General features: G+C 40.6%; 1 protein-coding gene and 2 long non-coding RNA genes across 5 annotated transcripts in view; 2 read left to right on the forward strand and 1 right to left on the reverse strand.

Moving 5' to 3' along the window:
• LOC118172674 overlaps positions 1 to 2,494 on the forward strand; it is a 50,882-nt gene extending 48,388 nt beyond the window's left edge. For all 3 annotated transcript variants that reach the window (XR_004753811.1, XR_004753810.1, XR_004753812.1), the window contains exons 4-5: positions 938 to 1,130; positions 2,344 to 2,494. This is a non-coding gene — a long non-coding RNA (uncharacterized LOC118172674). The remainder of the gene's footprint in view (positions 1 to 937; positions 1,131 to 2,343) is intronic.
• Positions 2,495 to 3,003: 509 nt separating this feature from the next.
• Positions 3,004 to 25,114, reverse strand: part of WTIP (WT1 interacting protein) — a 78,900-nt gene continuing 56,789 nt past the window's right edge. The window contains exons 4-8 of the mRNA XM_035336742.1: positions 15,344 to 15,406; positions 12,789 to 12,919; positions 11,789 to 11,840; positions 9,848 to 9,916; positions 3,004 to 7,206 (exon numbers count right to left, since the gene is read on the reverse strand). Of these exons, the coding sequence (XP_035192633.1) occupies positions 7,054 to 7,206; positions 9,848 to 9,916; positions 11,789 to 11,840; positions 12,789 to 12,919; positions 15,344 to 15,406 (468 nt within the window). The 3' untranslated portion in view covers positions 3,004 to 7,053. The remainder of the gene's footprint in view (positions 7,207 to 9,847; positions 9,917 to 11,788; positions 11,841 to 12,788; positions 12,920 to 15,343; positions 15,407 to 25,114) is intronic.
• LOC118172675 lies at positions 7,109 to 8,188 on the forward strand. The gene is made up of 2 exons (XR_004753813.1): positions 7,109 to 7,247; positions 7,695 to 8,188. It is a non-coding gene; the product is annotated as an uncharacterized LOC118172675 (long non-coding RNA).

The raw sequence follows: 25,114 nt of genomic DNA on the forward strand, positions 1-25,114 counted from the left end.
GGAGTGCCTCTGCATTTGCAGCAGAGCAGCCAGTAATTAACTGATTAGTTGGCTTTAATGTTACTGCAATAGTTTAATGTGCCAATTTTTTTTTACGATTTTTTTTGAAGGTCCAGTTCACCACTTGAATCATAACTAACCAATGCAGTACTTTTTTTCTGAGATGATGACTTCCCCAGATGTGTACCTACAAATGTGGGTTTTTGCAGATTCTTTTCATCCGTGACACAAACCTTTGAGTTTGGTCTTAAATGTCTAACTTCTAGATAGGCACTTATTTTATCATTTCTGGCTGAACGGCTTTCCGTGTGGTTTCTTAACTCTTCTACAGTTTTCAGCTTGTATTTTTCCTATGCTGTGTGTGTGAATGCAGCGATGTATGCTAGCTGAAGTTGAGTATTTTCTTCTGACGGGACAGAAACTGACAGCACAAGAAAAATGCAGGTACAGCAGAATGTGCCAGTTCTTATTATGTGCTCTTAAAAAAATAATATGGTAACTTAAAAAATTATTTTTGCTGTCTCAGTGTTAAGTGAAAAGAGGGTAAGCACTCTGGTAGAATCTTAATTTTAAATAATAGGAAAATATTTCTGATCTTCTGGAGTTTTACCAAAAAATTGTGGTTAACTCCATAGCTTTAAAAATATGTAGTTGAGCTCTCTGGTGCTGATGCATCCAGGGATGGTCATTGAAGAATAGCCTGCAATTTCTTCCAGAAACAAATGCTGTCTGCTCAATGGGTGACATTTCCATGTCTAGTTTGGACACCTAGAGAAGACTGATGTATCCTGCTCAACATCCAGCAGCTCTTGCTGACTTTTTCCAGATATTTTTGAATAGGTAAGAAATTGTCCAGGTATTTTTGAATAAATAAGAAACTTTGAAGGAGCAAGTATAGGTGGTTTGCTAACCTCTGCCATCTTTTTGCTCCTCTTAGCTGGTGTGAAGGTAAAGGTATGGGCAGCTGTGATCCAGCTAGCTGGTGTCTCAAAAAGAAACGTGCAACACTAAATGCGAGCAGCTGACTTCGCTGGTACCTGTCAGACTGGGCCACTTAGGAAATGCTGTAGCGGTGGGAATGAGCCTGCAATTCCAGCTTCCTCAATGCCACACCCAAGGGAATATTTAAGGTATTACACATATATAAGCTTTTTTTTTTTTTTTTTTTTTTTTTTTTTTTTTTTTTAAGTTCTGCTTTTGGGCCTTGTGGAAGGAAAGTGGTGTTGGACTTGAAGTCTTGTCCCAGCCTCGCTCATTCTCACTTAGTTCTCACTTATTCCTTGGTCTATGCATTAGGGGGACTAAAAGAGTAACAGGGAGCGGTGCTGAGGACTCACCAGTCTAGCTCATGTAATTCCTCATGGTTCCCAGCAGTAGCCAGTGTCTTTGGTGCAGTCTTCTGAGACTTGGCAAATCCTTCTTTGCCTTTATAGCTGCAAATTGAAAGCTGCAGACCTTCCCCTGCAGGGATGGATGTTAAGGTGAAAGGCAGGGCTAGCAAAGCCCTCCTGAATTATCTGCATGCCAGCAGATGAGCTGCCACGCATCATGCAAGTTTCCAGTTACACATTGCCCTGTGGCCAGGGAGACATGCCACTGCAGAGTTCTGTGGTGCTTCCCTCTGGGAGCTGGGTCCTGACTCATGCTCTTCCTGCAGTGAATGTATATTCATTTTCCAGCATGTGTTTCCTGCAAGGAGGCCCGCAAGGGGCAGTTAGTATTTTTAACTATGCTTTTCTTTTCAACCAGGCTGGTTATGGGCTGGCATAAATACTTGCTGCATTAAAAATATGTCCTAGATTTTATTGACTACATTTGTGTCACCCACGTGATGATGTACTGTTAAAACACTTAATGAGCTGGACAGTCTTTATGCTTTTTTTTCTTCAAGGGGGGCATGAATTGCTCATTTTGAATGAATTTCTTAAAGTTGTGAGAAAATAGCGTGTATTTGAAGGTCTGTTAGATGGGTAGTACATCTGTTTCAAAGCACAGACTGTGTCCCTTAAAACAGTTGCGGTGTTTGTAACTTCCCATTCTGACTATGCAAAAGGAAAAATTGCCAAAATAGTCATTGTGTGAAACCCACCAGTAAGCTTCACTTCCAAATCTGAAGTCACTTGTACTTCACTAAAGCCAGTGTGGCTGAGCTGTAGGCAGGCCTCCTCTGAGGAGAGGGTGGCATCGCACTTGAAGTAGCCACTTGCGAATATTTGGCTTGAGTCACTGGGGGAAAGAGCATCCACAGGGTTGGGAGACTGAGCAGCTTAATTGAAAAGATAGCCACTGAATAGAAGCATGCAGAAAACAGGAAAAAAAAATTATTTTTAAACTCTTTCCCAGGCATCCACTTCTGGCCATAGATGGAGACGAGATACCAGTGCTGCCGATCCTTTAGCCTGACAGATGTAGCTGCTCTCACAGGACCACTGCGTACATGGTAAATGTGACCATCTGTGCCGTGAAGCTGGAGGCAAGAAACAGGCAGAGAGCTCCAAAAAGGTAAAATATATATATATATATATAAAACCATCTGTTTGATCCTTTCAGATAGTTGGCCGTGTACTCATTGTTACTGTGACTTAGCAAGAAATTTGAGAGAATTCATTGAAACCAGGGTCCTAGTGCTTAATGCTATGCAGGTTCATAGCCCAGGATAATACTACTCTTCTGGAATGCTCCAAGAAATAATAGGAATCTTGAAAAGGAAGTGTTCCTCCATGCTGACTGGCCTATATGTGAACTAGCCAGACTGGTTAAAGCTTAATTAAAAATTGCCAGAGTGGCTAAATTCTTTTCTAAGTGCAGCTGCAAAACATTAGCTGTGGGCATATTTTAGACCTTAATTAGTAACACTTGCACTTGAGGACCAAAATCCTTCATGACTGCAGCTGCAATCAATTAATATCAGGCATTTTAGTAGGCAATACAAGGGTCTCCTGAAAATGGTGTTAGAGCCCACCTAGATTAAAAAAATACTTAAATGTAATAAACTACCAAATCAAAGATAACTACAAAATGTCTTTATTGAAAAAAGCAGATTATAGCATCTAAGGTTAAATGAAACTTCTGACTTTAATATTAAATAACTTAGGATGATAGCAAGTAGCTTCTTCTTTAGATAAATAAATCTACATTTCCCAATTTTTTTCTTCAACAATCAAGGGAATCAAACACTGAAACACAAAACCACAAGTAATTCTAAAGACTAAAAGACAGAAGCACATTGGAAGGTTTTACAAGGATATATACAAAAATAGTTAAACTAATGTATATTTTCAGCATGTAAACTAGTTACATGATATACAAACAGGGAATTTATATATTTCCTAACAAAATAAAAATCAACGTTGGTCCAAGTTCTTGGAAGAAAACTATATTCTTTTAAAGAAAATGAAAATATTTCTCAAATGAAAACTTAATTTAAGTCAAATTATACACTCTAGTTACGGCATTAGTTACAGGATGAATCACAAACTTTTAAACTTTTCTTGAAACACAAGAAAGCAGCTTTTGTCTCCTTTAGAGCTTTGGTTTACTTAACTACTCTGGAATTTCTGGTCTTAAAGAGCTCCTCTAACCATGTTTTCCTTCTGAAGCTCCACCTTACAAAATATATACACACACACATACACACGTGCACACAAGTGAAAAGAAAAGAAACCCAAACAACCCTTTTTGAAAGCTCAATTATCTGAGTGCATTCTTTTGTTTTGTTTTCCAATTATTAATTTGGTCCTTTCTTTGGATTACGTCCTCCAGTGCATGAGGAACTCTGAATTGCCTAGGACAGCGTTGTGTTGTAGGGACTTTGTAAGACTGCCTTACCAAAATGGAAAGGTGTACTCCCGATGCAAATGAGATCAAGTTGTTATTGTTTTAATTTTATGGAAATATTCTGACAGTACAGAATGCAGAAAAGGCTTCTGATGAACAATCACATCATAAAATGAACTCCAGATAGTTTACATCTGTGTTGAACTGATTTAATATAAGCATACTCCCTAAGAAAATAATTAAAATAAGCTTTCTCATTTACATAATTCCCTAGACAGGATGTAAAATGTGAAGAAACTGTCACTAGCACTACAGATTGCAGCACACTATTGGTTTAGATTTGCTTTTATTTTTTTCTGTTTTTTTGATTGAAAAACAGGCAAATTTCATTCAACCTCCAGCTTTTATATTTAATGCTGGAAAAGCAAAGCTGTATTTCATTAGCCAAAAACAAAATGCACCTGTCTGTAGAAACTGCTGGAACAACAACTGCTGCTTTCTGGTTTTTAAACAAATTACTTATTCTATATTGAAGCAGTAACTTTCAGTATTTACTGTGGTGATACTTAACACCTTGGAACTGAGTAGAACTACAAGACTGACAAATTAATGTGAAATTAAATATTATTCTGTTCTAAAGTATGATCGTTTTCAAAAAAGAAAAAGGTAGTGTATGTACATGTTAGATAGTGTGCTGACTCTTGAAAAGTATTGTTGAACTGGAAACTTAACCTTGCCCCTACTGGAGGCAAAGTGCTAAGGAAGGTGCTGGCAGAAGACTGGGCTAAATGCCAGTGTCACCTCCTCCTCTGGCCTCTGTGATTTTTAAGGTTTTGCTTTTACGATGGTAGAGCATGGTTCAGTACAGCAAGTACTGTTATGGGATGGCTTGTTCAAAGGAACAGACCCAAACCTTCTCTGTGTATTTTAATGATTGTTTTCTTAATTTGGATTCTTTAATATATATCACAAAGACAAGTAAATACAAGTACCTCAGAGCTAGATGTGGGCTAAAGCAGCATCTTTAAGTGGAAAAGTATTACATTGCAGCTCAGGCTAAAAGTTTATCCTGAAGGTCTGCTAGCTTCCATTCCATTTTGTTTGTAGTAACCTTAATGGAACTGACCTAGTCATACAATCTAATTTAAGACTTTCTTTTTTCCTTTTCTAGAATTTGCTGTTTGGGCAAGAGGCACATGTACTTCTCTTTCCCTCTGAGGCTGGTTTGGTGACTATGGACAAACAGAGGTAATGCTTGCAAATGCAGAGAAAGTGTGCATGCAGCCAGTGCCCACTCTTTGGAGGGCAGGCCTCTTAGGTCACACTGTAGAAATAGGGCACTAGTTGCATTGTAATTCCATTCAAAACACAGTTCTCACATTAAATATGTTAATTTAAAACTCATATATTAATAAGAAAATTACTTTTTAAAGGAGCATCTGACTTGCCAAGGAGCATTCAATAGAACAGGTTCATCTAGGCCAATGGAAGTTTGGCAGACGTTCAGAAAACATACCTTTTGTTCCTTACTAACAGAAAAAAAAATAGTTCACAGGAATTTTTCCTGCCTCCTTGCTCTCCCCCACCCCCACAAGGAAATTCCAGACTATCAAAAAGTTCTGTTAAAGGAGTTAATTATTCCACTTAGGAATTAGTGTCCATTGGATGCCCTTTGTACTTCTCAAGAGCACCACAAATGGCTTTCAAAAAATCAATGGAGCATAAGAAACTAAACTGCAATGGTGTTACCAAATAAGTCATTTCATCAGTCTGCATGCTGAATTTAACGTGACCATTTCTGAACGGATTGGTCAGATTCTCGATGTGTTGAAAACTGGCATGGAAATGTCCCAATTTACACATGTGGAGAATCTGGTCTGGTATTTCCACTTCCTCTGGAGCAGAAAAAAATTATTGTAATTTTGGATACAAAGACAGCAATGATGGATTTATTTAAAATATAAATTCAGGAAGGCTGGATCAATTCTCATGAGAATGCAAGGAATTTTTTAAACATACAGATGTGTGATTTGCATGTAAATCATCAACACATGGTAGAAAACAAACCATAAAAAAGATTCATCTAACTTCCTATATGGAAGACATATATTTCCCCAGAGCTCTGAGGTTACTGTAAAAGCTTATGCAAAACATGAAAGTGTGTACATCCTATGTACACCTAATACTTGTTATAAAATACCAATGTTTCAATTGTCTGTGTCTAAATTATTATTTCTGCTAAACTGTATTTTGTTTTCCCATGAACATAATCACCATAATCAGTTCAAAAGTATATCTAGAAAAGAACACAAAGCTGAAAAGATAATACAAAAACCACTGTCCCCCCTTTTTACTAACATCTCAACACACAATCATAAAGCAGTTGGTAACAAATTCTTGTATAAAACAAGTAGCATGAAGACAAGTGTACCTTTGCATAGAAAGGTGCTGCTAACCCTATTAAACAAAAACAGGTTTAAAAGACTGCTAAATAAGTGCCAAATCATCTAGTTGGTATGAATGCATTTTGAAGCTGTGGCTACACTTGTACATGACAAGCAATTACAGAGGTCTATAACTTCCTTCAATTGCTAAGAACCTGCGTGTACCAATCTTTCGGATATATTCGTCTGTAATGTGTTTTTCATGAGATGCTTGACATATTTCTTTAATAAGCAAAATAGTCTTTGGATGACTGTTAAACCATGTAGGATGGAGAGTTGGCCTGGTGCTTCTTCACAGAATGCCATTTTTTAACCCCTGCTGAAAACTGCCTTTGCTAAAAACATTTGTTTGCTTCCTATTCGCTACTATTGGGAATTTAAGTTTTCAAAACTGTGAGACTGTATTCTCTAAGACCAGAATTCGATGAAACTAGCTAAAATGCTAGCATTGTTCTTATCATGCCTGCTGCAATATGATAAGGTGCTAACTTCTGGAAATTAATTCTGCACTCCTTACTTTGGCAAAACCTCCACTGAAGACAAGTGAGTAGGGAATGCAGAACAGCCCTTTATACCACTGTTTTTAGAAATGCTGCCACTTACAGTTACAACTTAGTGGTGCATTATTTGTTCAAGTAGACGGTGTCTCAATGAAAATGTCTAGATAAAAGAACACGTATGTACAAGATCAGAAAACCCCTCACCTCTGATTTAAAAAATAAATAGCTCGTTTAGATGGTTATTACTGGGATATCATCTTTAAAGGAACAGGAAAGTCATTTAAGATTTCTGTTTTCTCTTTCAAACGGCTTACTGGTAATGGAAATGTCTTTCAGAGTTCTGTGACGTGCATCGGATAGCTTGGAGGTGGATGTGATGGCAATTTAATATTAAGGCGCCTGATATGACAGCCATGACAGAGCAAGTGGCCTTCTAATGGGTAACAACGATGGCCTTCCTCATCATTGAGCTGCAAGCCACAATCCTAGAAGAAAAATATACATCCCAGGTTAGTGAATGACTCAGGTAGGTCATCTCATATCAATGTTGATCTGACTTGCTTAACTATGAGAGCTTCCTCCCATGCCTCCAAAAGCTGCAGTCTCAAGAGTTTGTGGTAGACAGACTCTGACTATCTTGTATTGAACAAAATGCCATCAATGAAATCTACTGCAACAATCTCTAGAAGTACCTAGCCCAGTTGTCACATTTTTTTTCTGTTGTTTCCCACTTACCTTCATCTTATTAAATGTGGAAGCAAATCAGATAAAAATCAGACCAAGGACTAACCCTGATACATGCACAACGTGGAACAGGTTAGAAAAGAAAAGGAGCTGATTCTACAACAGGGCAGTGAGCAGAAATTAGGCGAGTATAAGCAGGGAATGAGAAAGGGCCAGGAGGGGAGATGAGGCATATTTTACTTACGAATCAGGACTGAACTTTCATTTTTTTAAATCTAATTTGAATTAGAGAAAGACTTCAAGGCCAATGGTCTGTATTTTTGGTGGAGGCATGTTAGTATCTCTGGGACTGGCACATAACTACAGGAATGACATAAGTGAACAACAGTGGAGGAACAACTAAAAACAGCATGGTAAACAATGATCCTGCCTGCTGACAATTGCGTACACTGCAATGGAGATAACCCTTGTGCTCAGTTATCATTGCAATCTTGAGAACACTTGGAAGTTATAGTAGTTTTGTGCTTGGATTTGACGTTTCAAGAGTTGTAAGTACTGAAAAATTGTTACTGTGACCAATTCTGACAAATCAGAGATTCTGAATATGTAACTGAACACCTAACAGAAGAAAAAATGTGACCAAACTGGGCATGTAGGTAATTTTAGTACTGAAAATCAATGTAAAGTTTTAAAGTAAGCTTTAAAACTGAAATGTTAGTTTAGGGAGGCTTTAATCAAAGCTTCTGCCAATTTCTATTTTCCATGTGTGAATATATGCTACATACAAACTTTATAGTCTGTTATATTAAGATTTCAAATTCAGTTCCTCTTCATAATTTAAAAATTTCAGATACATTACAAGCATTTGGAATATCTGTAGGGTACCTTTTCCCTGTCCAAAACTGGATTCCTTTTCCTGCAACAAGAAAGTCCACTTTTTCAGTGGATTTCAGTTCTAGAATGAGTATCTACTGAACTTCACAGCAGATTTTAAGCTGTTGCATAAAGAGGAGATGACATGGAAAAGCAGAAAAGTTTCTGACCTGACTAGTGACTTTGCGTGACCAACAGGTGGTGATGACAATTTAAATAGCATTTCATAGAAATTCAGCCTTTACAAAGCATCCATATGAATCCCTCAAAGTACTGGTATTAACTGAACTAGCAATATTTGGAGACAGCAATGACCCAGTGTGTACAGTTGGAGCCTAATTTGAGGAGGTTAGGCAGTAACCTACCCCTGTTAACACATGGCTAACCTCCTGATTTCTGTACATAAACACACTCTGCCATTCTGGGCAGATGTGGAGGCAGCTTGGAAAGAGAATGGGGAAATGAATAATGAAACAACTGAAAATAAACCCCTATTGGGACATTCTAATATGACATCAATAGGCTGGGAGAGAAGGGGAGGGAGCTGTCATCTTAGGTGAAGCCTGCACAAAGCAATAGATGAGGAGGGGAGGAGGAGGGAAATACAGCTTTCCAAAATGCTGAAGTTTCCTGTGCTAATTTCTCTGGAGTATCAGCTAACCTCTTGCTGGAAGGAGATAACTAAGAGGATGGGCTGTTCCTCAGGTTTAGGTTCACGTACATTTCGACAAGTCCTGAATTTTGCTATTTTCTCCCTCAGTTGGAAATCTCTCTATAAAACCTTTCTGTGCAGGAGTGCACAGAAGACAGCATGGCTGCATTTTTTGCTTCAGGTGCTTAGTACATGCCATGCTGGATGCTATCACAATTACCACCTGCATGAATAATAGAATGTATTTATCAGATAGCCATACCTACTGCAAAAGGAAAGCTTTGGGTTTATCCCAAATTAAAGGGTTTGTCTCTTTCCTTATGCTCTTGGATGCAGAGCTAGGACTGAACTCAGCTCTCCTCCCTGTGAAGCAAGGTCACTAGTCCCAGAACCTGACCTGCCCCCCCCAAATGTTTAAATGTTCTGCACAAAAAGAAAGTCACTGGTAGCCCTGTCTCTTTTGTAGTAAAAAATCACTGTTCATCCAGCACAGGGTAATGGTCTTTCACTGCAAAGGCAATGCGGATTCAAGTCCCCTCAGACCACAGCCATGCAAACTGTATCCAAAAAGATCAGGCAAAAAAAGAGAACCAGCACTTCCCTCTTTATTCTTTTCTCAGCTACAAGTACAGAGAAAATTCCACTAAAATTAAACCCAGCCTTTGAAGTTAATATACTGAGGGGAAAAAAAAGGAACTAATCTGGTGCTACTGAAGATGGCAGCATGACTGGCAGCCCATCTCGCACTCCTTCCTCTGACTACTTTCAGCAGCTATGGGGCAGAGCCCTGCTTGCCCAGGCGTGCAGGAACCAGCAAATGCACCTGGGGTGCGAGTCATGCACCTAGCGGGAAGATGCTCGCTACTAGTGAAGCCTTGCCATGGGGGAGCTGGGCAGAGGCACACAGTGACGCTTACCTCGCAGTGATAGCACTCCACATGGTAGTCTTTGTCCATGGACACTACTCGAATTGTCTCCTCGGAGCCCTGTTGGGGAAGCACAGAGAAGGTAAGAATGGGTTTGTAAGTGCTGTTTTCTCCATCTTCTTTCAGTGCCCAACCTATAGCTTTGGAAAGCTGCTTCCCAGAAGGATCCTCTCTCCTTACACAGAGCAGAGCGTACTGAGGGGCTTGCCCCACTAGGCACAGCACTGCACCACGGTTTTTGCAGTTTAGCAGCAGCATAGGTGTCTGACAGCGCTAAGCTGTAGAGGTCCTTTGGGAAGTGTAGCCAAAACTTAATGCTCCAGGGACAAATTTCTCTTGAGATCAAATCATTTTCCAAGGGCACCCAGGATCTGAACAAATTACCAGCCAAACAGCAGGACTTACTGATTGGGTCACTCTTCCCTATAGACATCCTGGCCTGATTTTTCCAGGACTTGCATTCCCCCCAAACCAGATGGTACACAGATATTTTGCACACACATGTCACTGTATGTACCCCATGGAGATTTACATACTAGTCCAGCAGGTAATTACATGCACAGGCCAAAACCTCAGCATGAGGGTGGATGCAGTGGAGCTGTGTAATACCTGGCTGAGCCCCAGGCCCTGCTGAGCAGCCCATACCCTTCTTCTAACCTCACAGACTTTCTCTGAGCCACCCTGATGCCTCTGAAGACAACTCATTAAATTTGCTGCCCTGCATTGTTTCCAGTTGCAGGTGTGGTCAGAGCATCAGATATGACGTAGACTATGTCTGAGAGAAGCTGTGGGCAAGTTAGCACCTGCACTGCTAGTCTTGAACTAACCTATGAAACCTCCATGGGAAAGAACATGGAGTCTATTCCACTGACCATCAGATGAGTCAGCAGTAGGGCTGCTTTTTCTGTTCTTTTTATTTATTTTTGTATCTAAATATAAATATATCACATATATGATATAAATAATTTTTAAGACACAAAACCAAGTGAAGTTTCGATAGGGCTTTTTTCCGTACACCCCAGCAGCAGGGCAGGTGGTTCTGGCTCAGCCTTTATAAGGTTTTAAATTATGTGAGACGTGACCATTTAACAGAAAGAATTACAAATGGAAAATAACATGCAGGGTGGTAGAGGTGGGCACGCTGAGAGGCTCTAGCCCTAGGCTTTACTGGGGTACAGCAGCTTACAGGAGGCAAGCTCTGGCTCTATAAACATGCCAAAGAAGAAGAGTAAGATGCTGAGGCTCTTGCTTGTGAATGAGCTGGTCAGTGACCTGAGCAATGGGAACTCAGAGGGTCCTACACAAACATCACTACAGCAGGCATGAAAGGATTGTCTTAATGTACAAAACTTACTGTATTAACGACACTGCCACAATGGGCTGAGGTTGCAAGCAGCAGTCATTCTTCTAGCTTTCCTTTTACCCATCCTTTCTACCTGCTTTTCCACTCCTTCCAGCACTCTTATTACAATGCCACCCCAGGCTACGTGGCCTTTTCATAGGGTCAGGGTAACCCTTCAGAAGTATTTTCAAGCTTGGGCATCTTCACACATTCCATTAAAAATGCAAACATAGCAGACAAGGAAAATTGCTATTTGAGCTAATGGGAGATTCTAAAAATAAACAGGGTTTTACTTCTTGGGTTGTTCTTGGAGCCCTGGTCAGGGCTTTCAATTAAACAACATTTTTAACAGCATAATCAAGACCTGGAAAGCACCCTAAAGATACAAAGCACTACGCTGCATAAGTGCTATGACTATTACAACCTCTGGAAACGTTTGGGAGTGACATTACTGCAGAACTGTATTTAATTTAGTATCTGACATGCTACAGGCTCTGGAAGAGGGAGGAAAAGCATCTAATGTGTTTTTGCGAAGCGTTCATATGCCAACAGCTGTTTTCTCTAAAGAGTCTGTGCATGTCAACACGTACCTGTGCTGGTAGAATCGGCTGGTTACAGGAAGCGCACTTTGGTGCGAAAACCCTAGGGTGAAGAAGAAATTGTTCAAATCGCATGCAAAGCTTCTCCAAAAAGTAGAACCAAGAGAGCTATTCTAATCAAGCCTTCTCAGTAGCAAAATGTAAATCCAGGTTTGGAAGCATCTCTCATTTTTTTTTGGTAATATTTAGCGAAAAGGAGGTTTACAAAGGCAGATCTACCCCAGCTTTATTGCTTAGGTCTTCCTGACCTGCAGGCATAGCCCTGCTGCTATATACGCCCTTTCTTTCAGCTTTCTTTAAAGTCATTCAGATTGCGCAGAGCACCTCATGACCTGAGGAATGTCACCAACTGACACGTAAATGGGAAAGGGGCTGATCTTGGCTAGGGCCTACGTAAACCAAATACATCAACTGGTTTTATCCAACAGCTGTGTTTTATGACAGTTACTGGGCCAACATTCGCTCCATCCTCACAAAGCAGTCAGTTAAACCAATAGGGCTGCGTTTAAAGTGCAGAGCAGAAGGGAGTACAAAAGCAATCACTTAACCACAAAGCTTTTTATCAGGTGAGGCTAAAATCATTCTAACACTAGCTTCTAATTACATGTCTACCGTCCAGTCTAGGTTAATGCAACTTATACTCTCCAGAATCTAGACTTGTTAAAGCCAGCAAAACCGAACATCATTGCATAATAAGCCTTGTCTAATTAGTATTGGAAATCCTGAAAGAAGTAGAGAAGCAGCCACCAGAGAAATACATCCTCTGATATAACTTGGTTGTCAACCTCACGTAGCCCCCAAATGTCACCCTGGGCCTACAAAGTGACATTTAAAACATTAAAACGCTTTACAAAAGCAAGATGTGAGAAGAGCACTGAGGGGCATCACCAGAGACAGAAATAACCCTTTTAATCTACTGAAATGCTTATAACTATACCAATAATTTAACTAGTATAATTTTGCCAAGCATGCAATGGATTTGTTTACTTACGTATGGTAGTCTTTGACACAGTAAATATTGTTTTCCACATCTACAGTGAAGGGGACTCCATCCAAACACTCGTTACATACCACACAGCGGAAGCAGCCAGGATGGTATGACTTTCCAAGGGCTTGCAAGATCTTAAGAGGCAAAACAGCAAAATAAGTGGATGCATGACTACATGAGATCCCCCCATACACTGCTATGTCCGACTGTTAAAAATGACAGTAAGAAACACGCTTCAGAATGAAATTACCACCCTGGAGATCTGTCAGCAAGGGGCTGTTTAAAACAATGAGCTTGCTTATTTCTGTGGGTTTCTATTAGGCTCCCAACAATGACAGAGAACTGTGAAAATGAGGCTAAGTCCCATCACTTTTAGCTCTGCAGAGCCAATATTACCCAACAGAAATTAAAATAGTTTCAGTGACTACTTCTTGGAAAAAAAAAAATCTGTTGCAGATACAAGTTAGTGGGATACAGAATTAATCACAAAATGTAACAGGCTGTGACCAAAAGAGTCCAAACCAGTCATTATTCAAATCTACAAAGTAAAACAATAAAACAAGCAAATAAATAGATAGCCCTTTATTAATGCTCTTGATCCACCACAGTTACTGACTGGCTACTTGTCATTGGGGCCCATCAGTTTCAGTTAAAATTCCATCTGTATCGATGGGTAATCAAAACTGCCCTGGCTTCTGCCATGCTGACCTTCCCTGTTGCATTTTAAAGGCTTTAAGGAAAGATTTACGCAGAGTCTCCTCTATGCTGCTACAGAAAAATCCCCTCCTCATGGTGTCCTTGTATATAATGTGGCACCAAGGAGGGCACACCAAGCCCATGAACAGGGTTCTGGGAAGGGTTAGACATGGTGTCATCTTCAGGTATCTCTCAACACCTTATAGCGCCAGTTGCATGCAGAATCACCTTTGAAAGGTAATCTCAGAAAGTTTCTGCTAACAAGAACACTCAGCTTGGAGCTATTAATAAGCTGGAGATGGAAAAATCTCCACTGACCAAGATCTCATGGCCATGTAGGTGTTTGTACAGATAACGTTCAAATCAACATGAAATAAGGTATGGAGCACAGGAAAAACATGCAAAGTCAATTTAATTTCACTTTTCATCCCTTTTAACAAATCTCTTCTCTGTTCAATGACTGGCATCAGACTCTGATTTGCAAGCCTGTTCCTAACCCAGACACGACTTGTCTCTGTGCATGTGTTGCTATCCAAGCAGCTACAAAACAAGCACTGTTAGCCTGCCGTGGTTGCACAGCCACCCTTTGCACAGAACAATCCCTAATTTGACTGCACTTTCAGCCTTGAACAGCTTCAGGCTTGCACCCAAGCCTGTTAGGCTGCAGCACGGTTCCTCAGCTGCACACCAGTAATATGACTGTGCAGGCATGTTTGTGTCTGTGCACTCCTGGGGAGGAACACAGAGCAATTAGCCAAATAAGACTGCTTAATTCCTGGAGCTCCCAGAACTGTTTCCTTTTGTTGGAGCATACTTGCTGATGGGAGAAAAGCAGATGAGCACCTGCCAAACTTCCAGCTACTGAGCTCCACCAACTAGATATTATGGACTCTTGCCTGGCATTCTGCAATTAAGGGCCAGCTCAAAGCATGCAAGTTGGGATCCCCCTCTGCCTCCCCTTCCCCCTCCTTGCACGACACAACTCTAGAAATTTGCTCTTGGGCTAAAACGAACAATATCCTTGTCCAACCAGTGGTGCCAGGATATGAGCCAGAATCCTCATTAGTGAAGTCTCCGTTCCAGCTCCTACTGCACCTCCGTGTTGCAATGTAATAGCTACTTCTATTAGGCACACTGATGGTCACATACATTTTAAAGCAAGAGGAAAACACTGACCGTACACACGATCTGCACTTCTTCATTGTGCAAGCAATTTAATTTGATTGGGAATTTTTGCTTAGGAAGAACAGACAAAATTCATCCTACTTTCTCCCCGTGAAATGATGCCAACAGTATCTGGCCCAACCCACAGCTCTTTGATTTTTAATTATAAAAGTAACTGACTGCTGGCTCCCTGCACACCACAGTAGCAATAAAGGATTTTAACAGACATGGAGCAAATGGCAGAAGGTAAATAAAGCAAATCACTGAGCTGGCAACAAACCTCAGGACTACTGATAATGTTCCTCTCTTCCCTAGACCAGACTCCATCCTCTTACTATTCTACTGTCTTGCACAACACCTGTTTTCCTTTACCATGTTCTCATACAAAGCTGTGGTCTTTTTTCCCCCTTTAGTATTAAAATTCATTTTATTTTGTATTTTATTAACTAGCACGTGGCAGAACAACATGTTCTCAGGTATAAGAAAACCATGATCTCATTTATAAGAAAAGCCCAACTTTCTGTACTTTAGAGTAATACAGCATGAATATATTTATGATACTGCCTCGGTTTGCAAAACTACCTTTACAATAATGGAGACACCAATAGTCTGACAAGGGAAAAAGCACAACGTCTTACAGAGCACTACCCAAAATACATCAAAAAGATATCCCCCAGTTAGAAGCTGAGGTCTCTTACCATTTCCATTATGAGGTGTCCACAAACAAAGCACTTGTCTGCTGTTTGCTGAAAACCTGAATACTGTTAAAATGACAGAAAAAACAGGATTATTAGTAACCACTCTTCTAGCTGCAAAATACCTTTTAAATGAACACCGTGCTGTTTGCCAGCTTGTGCTGTGTTTGACAGCAAACTTCACAATAGGTTTGGAAGACTGATTCAGAAGACTTTGTTCTGCTCTTGCAGCGTGCTCAAGTACCAGCTTGGCCTTCTGATTTGCTGTAAGTAGTGAGGCTTGCAACACAGCAAGATCATTTAAAAATACAATTTTTAGTTTTGAAGCTTGTTCAGGGAGTTTACATTCACTTGGCATGCTGGAATTAGCTTCTAGTCACTCTTTTTGTTGTTGCTAGTGGGGTAAAGTAAATAATTTGAGAGGTAAACAATGCAGGACTGACCTCCTGACTCCCGCTCAGACTAGTGAGAGGATGCTTACTGACCTCAGTTTTGGGACCTACATTTCACTCAGTACTCTATGCAGCCTGGAAAGATGGAGACAGGCCCAAGGACTATTTAGCTACCTTACGGATACCAAGCTTTTTATCAGTGAGACGATTTTAAAAGCCCAGATGTAGGAGCTTGTGTTCGCTGCACAACACGAGCTACAGTAAGGTACTTCAGACAGACGATACGAAGCCCAGCTGCAAGCAGTGGGAAAAGGAAAGGCTGGGCTGCCTGGCAGCAGAGCCCTCTCGGGTGCATGACTGGGGCATAGCTGCAGGGGAGTAATTTGTCCACTTGGGGACCACAGCTCTACATTTCCTCCCTGCACATTTTTGATCTCAGCTTTGTACTTGGGCCCCTAAAGCAGGTTCTGTTTCAGATGCCAGAGTTTCTTTAACCCTATGCTTAGACACGTACAAATAATATCAAGGTTATCAGGCCAGGTGACTGACCTACCCAACAGCTACCCTACAGGCAAGAGACATTTGCTTGATGAACTCCAGCCATGTAATTTTGAAACTGGTATTTACAGCGGCTGAACTTTACCCTCATCCATACAAGTGAAGTGCAGCATGTGTACTCCTTCCTGCCAGGCGGAAGGGGTGCACTCGTATGGTGTTGCACCGCGATGCTTATTTCAGCAATTAGGTTTATAAGCTTACCTGAAATGTACTGTAGTCACGTAAGATAAAAGATGGGGACTGGAAGGATGAGGGCAAACTGGACTCTTCTGACAGAGCTAAGGTTAATTGACTCAGAGCACCTAATGCATCCTCAGAGGCTCAGCCTAACAGAGCCTATGGCTTGCTACATTCCCCCTTGATTTCATGGGGATTAACTGTCTCCTCACTTCAAAAGCCAGTGGTTCACAGCCTAGTGCTGCCATATGTTTTCCTTTTTATTGGTGTGAGGGGATTACATGTTATTTCACATCAAGAGGTTGGAGGCAAAATTATTGTTGCTATGCAACACAGCAATTATGAAGAAAAAGGTCTTGCAGACACTTGGATGGGTCCTGAAAGTCAGTAAATGATGCTACAGCAGCTGTCACAGCTCTTGTATTTACTATGCACTAAAGAACACAGCTCGAACAATCTTAAGAAACTTTGAAACTTCAGCAAAGAGACCAGAGTGTTGAGGAACACATCCAGGGGTGGCAGTTGTAGCTGGCTACTTCTGGAAGATAGCGTTCTGAACTGAGTAATGAAACTGGTGTGCAAGTCTGGACAAGTCTGGACGTAGAGAAATGGCTGAGTTCACCTCCCTGATTTCAGGTAGTAGCTTTTGTATCCAAACACTTGCTTCTTTCTTTATACTGAGGTAGAAAAAAGGCCTCACTACTTGGGATGCTTCTTGGCTGCACTGTATCTGAGTAACCATCTGGCTAGACTATTTCCTAAGGCTGTGAACTCGAGGGTTACTGGAAACAGGTGGGTAGGTCCTGGCAACGCAGACAGCATAGGATTAACAATAATACAAACCCAGCTAATTCTAAAATCCTGCTGGAATGAATTTACCAGTACCATCTGGCTGTCATTTGATAAGGAATGCAAAGGAGCATTTACCCAGCTATTGATTAAGAGGGAACGTTATTCCCCAGGAACAGAATGACTTAGTGGTCAGATTAATGTCATTTATTGCTAACTAGATTGTCATAAATTACACTGTTTGTCAGGAAAAAAAAAAAAAAAAAAAAAAAAAAAGGTTTTGCTGACACAAAATCACTCTTTATATGACTAACCCTATTATATTAAAACCATGATTTGTTTTTAACAACAGAATTGTTATTTGTTGAACACATCCAGAACCGGATTACCCAATTAAGACTTTGCAAAATGGCAATAAGTCTACTAGCAGTGATAAAATCTTTCACTGTCCTTCACCACTACACTGTTGTCTTTTCTGATCACAGTATTGATCCCAGGCAAACTGGAAACCTCCCGATTCACTGAAAGCTGGGGTTTGGATTAGGCTCTGCTTGTGCTTTAGATTTTCTTGGACTGGAAATGAAAAATAGTCTAGGATCCCAGCAGCACCATTTTCCTATATGGCAGTTGTACTGTGGACAGTGCTGTTCAAAGGTAAAGAATAAAACATTTTCTCTACATTTTTGTATCTCACCTGTAAACTTCTTTAGAAACTTTGAGAATTCAGACATAGCTGTTGTGCTAAGTTTTCAATTTTAGAAGCAAGCCTACAAAGTCTTAAAATACTAATTAAAATTGTTAATTGTCTTTGAAACACTCAATTACTATTAAGCTTCACAAGCCTTGTGTGTGCAACAAGACAGAAGCTGTGACTTGCTCCAGACAGTAGACAAGGCAGAATGGCTTCATTATCATCCCAGCACACCCAAGAGCCTCCCTGATGGTGGGTTCCCAGCGTGGCTGGGTGGAAGAAACACTGGTCCCCCAGAGCTTGTGAGCTACTTAACTGCATGAGAAGAGGTGTTAGGCTGTACAGACTTGTCATTTCTTTCATTACTGACATAGCTGGAGGGGGAAAAAGAATTTTGGGCACACCAGCCCTTCCTCACAATCTGGAGACATGAAAAGCAGATTGAGGTGAAACAGTGAAATAATATGAGCTGATACACAAGATCCTAATGGAGAAGCCATATCACAGATACGGTTCCTGTACACGTGGTATTTTATACATACAATTTCATTCCAGATGGAAAGGGAACTAGGCTTACTTCATGACGTTTTCAAATGTGCCATTAAAAAAAAAAAAAAAGGACTTGTTGGCAGACCAGTAAGATGACATAAATACAGACCAAGCTCAAAACTAGACTGGCATGTTCAAAAGGCTACAGACAGTACGTACCCGGGACAAATAAGCGCATTTTTGAACTTTCCCAAATATTCATTATAGATGTTCATTAGGCATATGCAAAAACATTGAAAGAAGTTGTTATAAAACAACAGTTCTGACATTCAAAGCTCAAAATTAAGCATTAGCCTTTACTGTCTTTTCCATGAATTAGAAGTAAGATGTTAGTTATCAAAATGCAAAGGAAACATTACCATGGAAGAGCTGGTATTTTTCCTGATTCCTCAGTTTGGTCCCAACTGTTTTTTCCCATATTTACCTTGTCCTTGAATTCTCTTTCAGGGTAATAAAATCTTAGTCTGAGTGCAAGAATCAAGACTTCAAAATAAAGCTCCCCAATGGTATTCATATAAAATAAGACTCAGAAAACTAAATAAACCTTGAAATTATGTCAATTATGTTAAAACAGAAGAGTAAAAAATAAAGTAGAAGAATTGGCTGGATGAACCTCTATTTTGTTTGCCATCTACTATACTTTGATTACCAAACAGGCTAAAAATCTCTAATGATTCTGTCCAAGAGTCTTTGTTCCAGTGTAAGAGGAAAACAAGTCCCCTTCTGTCCCAAATACTTGAGCTGTTGGTGTCCTTCTGTGATAATCTTGGGGTCTATGAACTCTTCTGTCTAATGTGCAATATGTCCAAAAGAATTTAATAATGAATTTTGAGCATATAATGAACAATTATGCACGGAGGATAATCCCACCGAATACTGTAAGAAAACGTTTTTCCTGTCTGCCGTCAGTCCTTCAACTGAACTTTGGTTGTCTACCAGGGGTCTTTCATAGCGTGATGTTCTCATCACGATTTTCAAAAGCAAAAACATTAAAAAAATAGCATGCCTGAAAAAGGCTTCAGGACCTAAAGTTTCTACCTTAGGCAATGTCAGATCTTTGAAAAGACATGCTGCTGCTCCTCCTTCACATGCCTAACCATGCCCAAGGAGCGGCTGATGCACTTCCCTGCTGTTAGGCACTCAGCAAAACAAAACCTTCCTCCTGGAAACAGACCCTGGAATCTCATTCAGGCCCATTTTCTTCTTTGATGGGGATGTTCAAAACCTGCTAAAGGTTTGTGCAAACAGATCAAGTGGGTTACATTTCAGTAGGTGTGGCAATTGCTGCCAGTGGCATGAAGCTGTAAAAACTGTTACAGCAGTGCAAAGTTGCTGAATGTGACTGCTCAGCCTAGAATTGAGATTCTTACCCTTTCACACTTTAAGGGCTTTTGAGAGGGATGATCAAGAGATTTTGCCAAAATGCTGCAGGCATTTAATTCTGAAAACTAATTTCTGAATTGGGTGCTATGCTAATAATGTATTCCAACCCCAGGCTGCCTGTAATCCCTCACAGACTCTCTTCTCCTTGGTTTCCCATTAGCAGAGCATCTGTCTTCTCACTGCTTTATTGTTTGCTCTCTGCATGGGACCCTTAGTACATGGGACGCAACAATGCAAGAAATTCATAGGGTCACATTAAAAGAGGGAGAGAATATAAAATTTGGTTTCATGCAGATGGGTTTTTGTTGTTGTTGTTTTACCCACACATCTAAATGCAAAGATTAAACTAAACTGAACAAAACGGGGCCTTCGCAGGCTCAGAGATACAGGAGCTTCAGAGCAGGTGGCAGAGAATGCTCTAAACTAAAGCAGAATGGTCCAGAACTTTACCCTTCATCTCCCTTGAAACCCTTTCATGTATCTTCCTGTTGCTTTGTTCTGTCTTGGTGCCAGTAAGGAAACACTAACACAGCAGCGTATCTTCATGCTTCTGTGTTTCCACTTAGGTAAGTTTGAAGGACATGGATAGAGCAGGGAGGGACTTCATGTTCTCTCAGAGTTTGTTGGGCCATGCACAAAACACTGCCCAAACTCAGGAGTTTAGCTGGTAACTAACTTTGCCTTAGCAGTCAGGCATTTCATCGCCTCTGAGAAGGAAAAAGCCATCTACTTCATGGGGAGCCTACAGACATCCCGAGGTGAGCACTCGTCAAAGATACTTTGCCTGATTAATTATGAGTAAAATAATTATTTTCTTAGCTAGATCTTGTTTAGACAAACTCCTGTGGAAGCTTTGCAGTGACAATGAACAAGAAAGAAACCTGAAGCAACAAATTTAACTCAGCACTGTATCATACAGTGCAAAACCTATTAATTCACATTGTACAGCGCCGTACATTGCGTAGCACTGATACTCTTGCTATGGCTTATTTATTGTCAATGCTACCATCTATTACGCACACTGTGAAAGAAACTGTCTAGAACATATCTTCCCGAAAAAAGTCTGCATTTTATTCTAAACAGTTGTTGAAAGATTTCAATTCAAAACACACAGCAGCTAATACCAGCATTTACTACAGAAGTGGAAACACACCACTTTCTCACATGTTTTTTTTTCTAATGCTCCCATAGAAAAAAATTAACACTGTCTGCTTACATGTGTTTGGCAGGAGTTCCACATAATTAAAAAGAGCTCTAGTTCCTTTTTAAGTGTGCTTCAGTTACTGTAATATGTTTTTCAATGTAATATTAAGAAAAAATTGGATAATCTGACTTTTTGGATCAGCATCTCAAGAGGAAGTAGGGGAGTGACTCTCTGACATGAAATTGACTGGACTTCATAACACACTTTTCACAACATGCCACCAGCAAATGTGAAGCTGCAAGACATAGTCCGTAGTGGTAAGTCTCAGAAAATAAAATAAATAAATAAATAAATAAAAATAATCTTTGTCTTCCTTGTCTATTTTGTCATGGCTCAGAGAGTGATTCTGTGATCCACTTAACAATCCATAACGCAATTCAGGAAACACTGAGCATCCTCTTAGCAAATACAGATCCTACACACCGACATTCATTACATTACATTTATCCATATCACCATCTGGCTCTAGGTACTGCCTGTGTATTGCTCTTTTACAAACCTGAGATTTTTCCGGACTCCAGTTGCCATGCAATGCAATTCAGTGTTTGCAGAATTCAGCCTTATGTTTCTCCTTGGTGCCAACATTTTAATGTGGGCTTTAGCTTTAAAAACTTGTCCTCTGGGATGAGTTCCTGGGGGGAAAATCCAGCTCCTCCTAAACTCTATGGGAGTTCTGCCACCAGCTTCAGTGGCCTTGTAACCTCTTGCTGTGGGATATACAGCAGTACGGTATGGTACAATGAGAGGTGAATCCAGACTGTCAGCTCTACACACTCCTCGGGGTGACTGAGATAATTAAGTCTAAACTGCACAAGCCAATAAGTATCTGGCTATCCCCTAAATATTGTGAAATTTGTCTTTAAAGCCCATCTGTAGGTTTGATGCAACACTTCAATTCAGAGTACCCCAATTAATCATCACTGCTGTCAAATCTGGTTATAAAATAAAACCTGGACCACTGGTATACTATGAACTGTCAAGAAAAAAATAAGGAAAAGCAGTATTCATTATTTTTTTTTGGCAGGGAGGGGATGAAGCAAGACACACACAAGTAACAACTTGAACCTTACTCCCTCATGCACAGATTACCAAACATGCTATAATCTGTTTGCCTTTGTTTTCAGGGATAGTGTTTGGGAGCACAGCAAAGCCCAGTGTTCACGATGCCTTTCACTGCGTGTGCCGTGGATCTGTCCATGTCTGATTAATGCTATCAGTGTTCTGGAACTTGAAGGCACCTCCTGTCCCAGCCCAGAGGGTCACTGCCTTGAAACTGCTCACAGGGTTCCACACACTTCTGTCTACCAGGACTACTGCAGCAAATCCCTTTCCAAGCTTTGATTCTGTTATTCTGTTAAACACATCAATAAACAAAGGTGGCTGGCTGTTCTTTGATTGGAGAATGTATTTTAATAGCGAGTCTCTAAAATGCAACATCCTCATAATTATCTAGAGCTACATTTGCTTTACGATTCCCCTTAGATATGAAATGGACATAAGCTGCAACTTTAATCATTTACCTTTTCAACTGGAATCTATTTTTTTCTGAGAGAGTCTCACTTAGCAGTGATGGGCTCTCTGGCTAATGCACTAGTCCCAGTGCTCACCTCCCAAGGGGATCTCCAAACATTTATACTCGCTGAGATGGAAAATCAACCCCTGACTCCAGATGACGCCAGCTTCTACCACTCTAAATAAAAACTATCTTCCTAGGGCCCCAGCGAGTGGGGCGGCCATTTCCCACACTGCCAGGCTTGGAGAACAGCATGTGCACAAACAGAAGGATTGCCTCGTTATTATTAATATTTACATTGCAGCCCTGTATGCCAGGGGCCCAAATTAGGGTCAGGGGCTCATTGTATCTGGTGCTTCAGGAGATGAAGGTGCAAATCCTGCTCCCAAACACCCACCGCCCACCTAGTCCTCTATTAGCATCCTGCTCCATTTCCCCCACTGCGGGCTGCTTGCCCTGCCCTCCCTTCTGCCACAGCCTCAGCTCTTGCCTCTTCTGGAAGGAGGCCAGGGCAGGAGGCACACAACAACCATCATGAGGGCTGGCCGCACTCGGGGGTTGGAAGGGCAGAAAGCAGACACCCCAAGGCTTCCTGGAGGCCTGCAACATCCTAAGTCTCTCTTTATGGTTGGCATGTGCAAAATTACATTTTTAGAGCCTTTTGCTTTGAGGATTTATGGGCAAAGTGACAAATCTTCCCCTAGTCTTACTGAAATGGATGAACAGGTTTAGATGAAACTTTTGACAATAAATGACAGCAGAGCTGGCCAGAGGCGCAATCCTGGCATGGAAAAATTCAGCCTAAAAGATTAAATTTGGCAAAATTGTTAGAGAAATGGGAAAATCTTGAAAGGGGAAGTTTTAGATGACCTTAATGCTATGCACTGCAGCTTGTGGTGTCTGTAGTAGGCTATTTCCATAGCATCTGAGTGTCTTCCAGTAGTGCATTAAGCAACGTAACTAACATCTGTCTCAAGCTTCATTTTCCCTCTCATCTCCTCCCTGGAGGGAAATTCTCTAATTTCTTAACCTCTGCTGGACCCCCACTCAATAATGCTCATTACCTCAAGAGAAAAAGGAAAAGCCTATCAAAAAGTTTTTTTTTTAAAAAAAAAAGAAAAAAGAAAAAAGAAAATGAAAGGCAATAATAGATCTAAGATTCAGACTGCTTTGGTGACATTTTTAAAGTCTTTTTTGCCAAGAAAAACAGTAATTTCTTTTAAATTTCTTTACGTGATATTTGAGCATTGAACAGGAAAGACAAATTAAAATTATTGAGTTATTTTTCCTTCACCCTTGATAAGGCAGCAATTTATCAACGAAATGGAACAAGAACATCTGACTGGGATTATTTATTATACAGTAAGGCATTTATTTTTTGTTCACTTCACCAGGAACAGTGTCCTTGTTATGGCTAGTTAGCCATCTGTGTCCTAAAAGCTTTCAGGGAAGGATTAAACTGTCATTTGTTTTACTTCCTTTCATGAAATAACTGTCCTAACAGGGCTGAGAAAAGAGCTGGATATTGCTGGACTTGCTGCCTTAAGGTGGCATGAAGAAGAGTGACTGCATCTTCCCTGGAGCTAAAGCAAACCAAGGAGTTTTTTATTTTGTTTTCTTCTTTTTACTGTTCAATAACAGTATCACCACCCAAGTGCTCCTACTGGAAATTGCACAGGCTAGGTAATCTCTGCACCCTACTTAGGCGGAAGGGGAATATCTGGGATTTCTGTTGTGTTTCTTTTTTTTAAAGTCTGATTCGTTGACCACATTTAGCCAATATGGTTTCAATTTAAGCAGTGACAGAATTTGCAGCTAATCAGGGTGGAACCAGGAGGCTGACAACAAGCAAATAAGGCAGAGCAATGCCATGCCCTCTGCTCTAGTGGGGGCTTCCCATCCCTAACGCATCGATTTGTAGCCCCGCACACAGGAAGGCTGGCACCATTCTCAGAAGGACGACCACAGCGATTCCATGTGGCATCTCTTCTCCATCTGCAACTCCACAAGTGTGCCTAAAAGCTTCTAGCATTTCTTCCCTGGAAAGAATGAGCAAAATAAGCTGCCTGATTCAGAGAAAGATAATCTGTGCCCTCAGTAAGAACAAACATGTGGGAAAACTATTTGTTAGAAGAATGTACCTTGCGGCTATTGCCAGAGGTTTTGATGGGTGTATCTGTGCTTTGGATTGCTTTATGGCTCCACAGTGGAAATTGCTCATAATGAATGATAACATCTACATTTCTATAACACCTTTTCCAGAAATTAAAAGCACTTTTCAAAGAAAGGGTCAGATTTGGAATGCTTAATGCTAGCAGCTCCTCATGTCACACTTTCACAGACTGATTTTTTTTGAAACAACTTGGTAGACAAAGCTCTCTGGCGCTCACCATGCTTTAAGTGACAACTGAGCTCTCCTAAAAAATGCGAGCCATTTCACCACTGAAATGCAACTGCTTCTAGGGTGGAAGAGACACACCTTGAGTGGGTGGCACCAGCACTGTGCTAAACCTTGAAA

The sequence above is a fragment of the Oxyura jamaicensis genome, chromosome 11 (assembly GCF_011077185.1).
Source record: "Oxyura jamaicensis isolate SHBP4307 breed ruddy duck chromosome 11, BPBGC_Ojam_1.0, whole genome shotgun sequence".
Taxonomy (NCBI): domain Eukaryota; kingdom Metazoa; phylum Chordata; class Aves; order Anseriformes; family Anatidae; genus Oxyura; species Oxyura jamaicensis.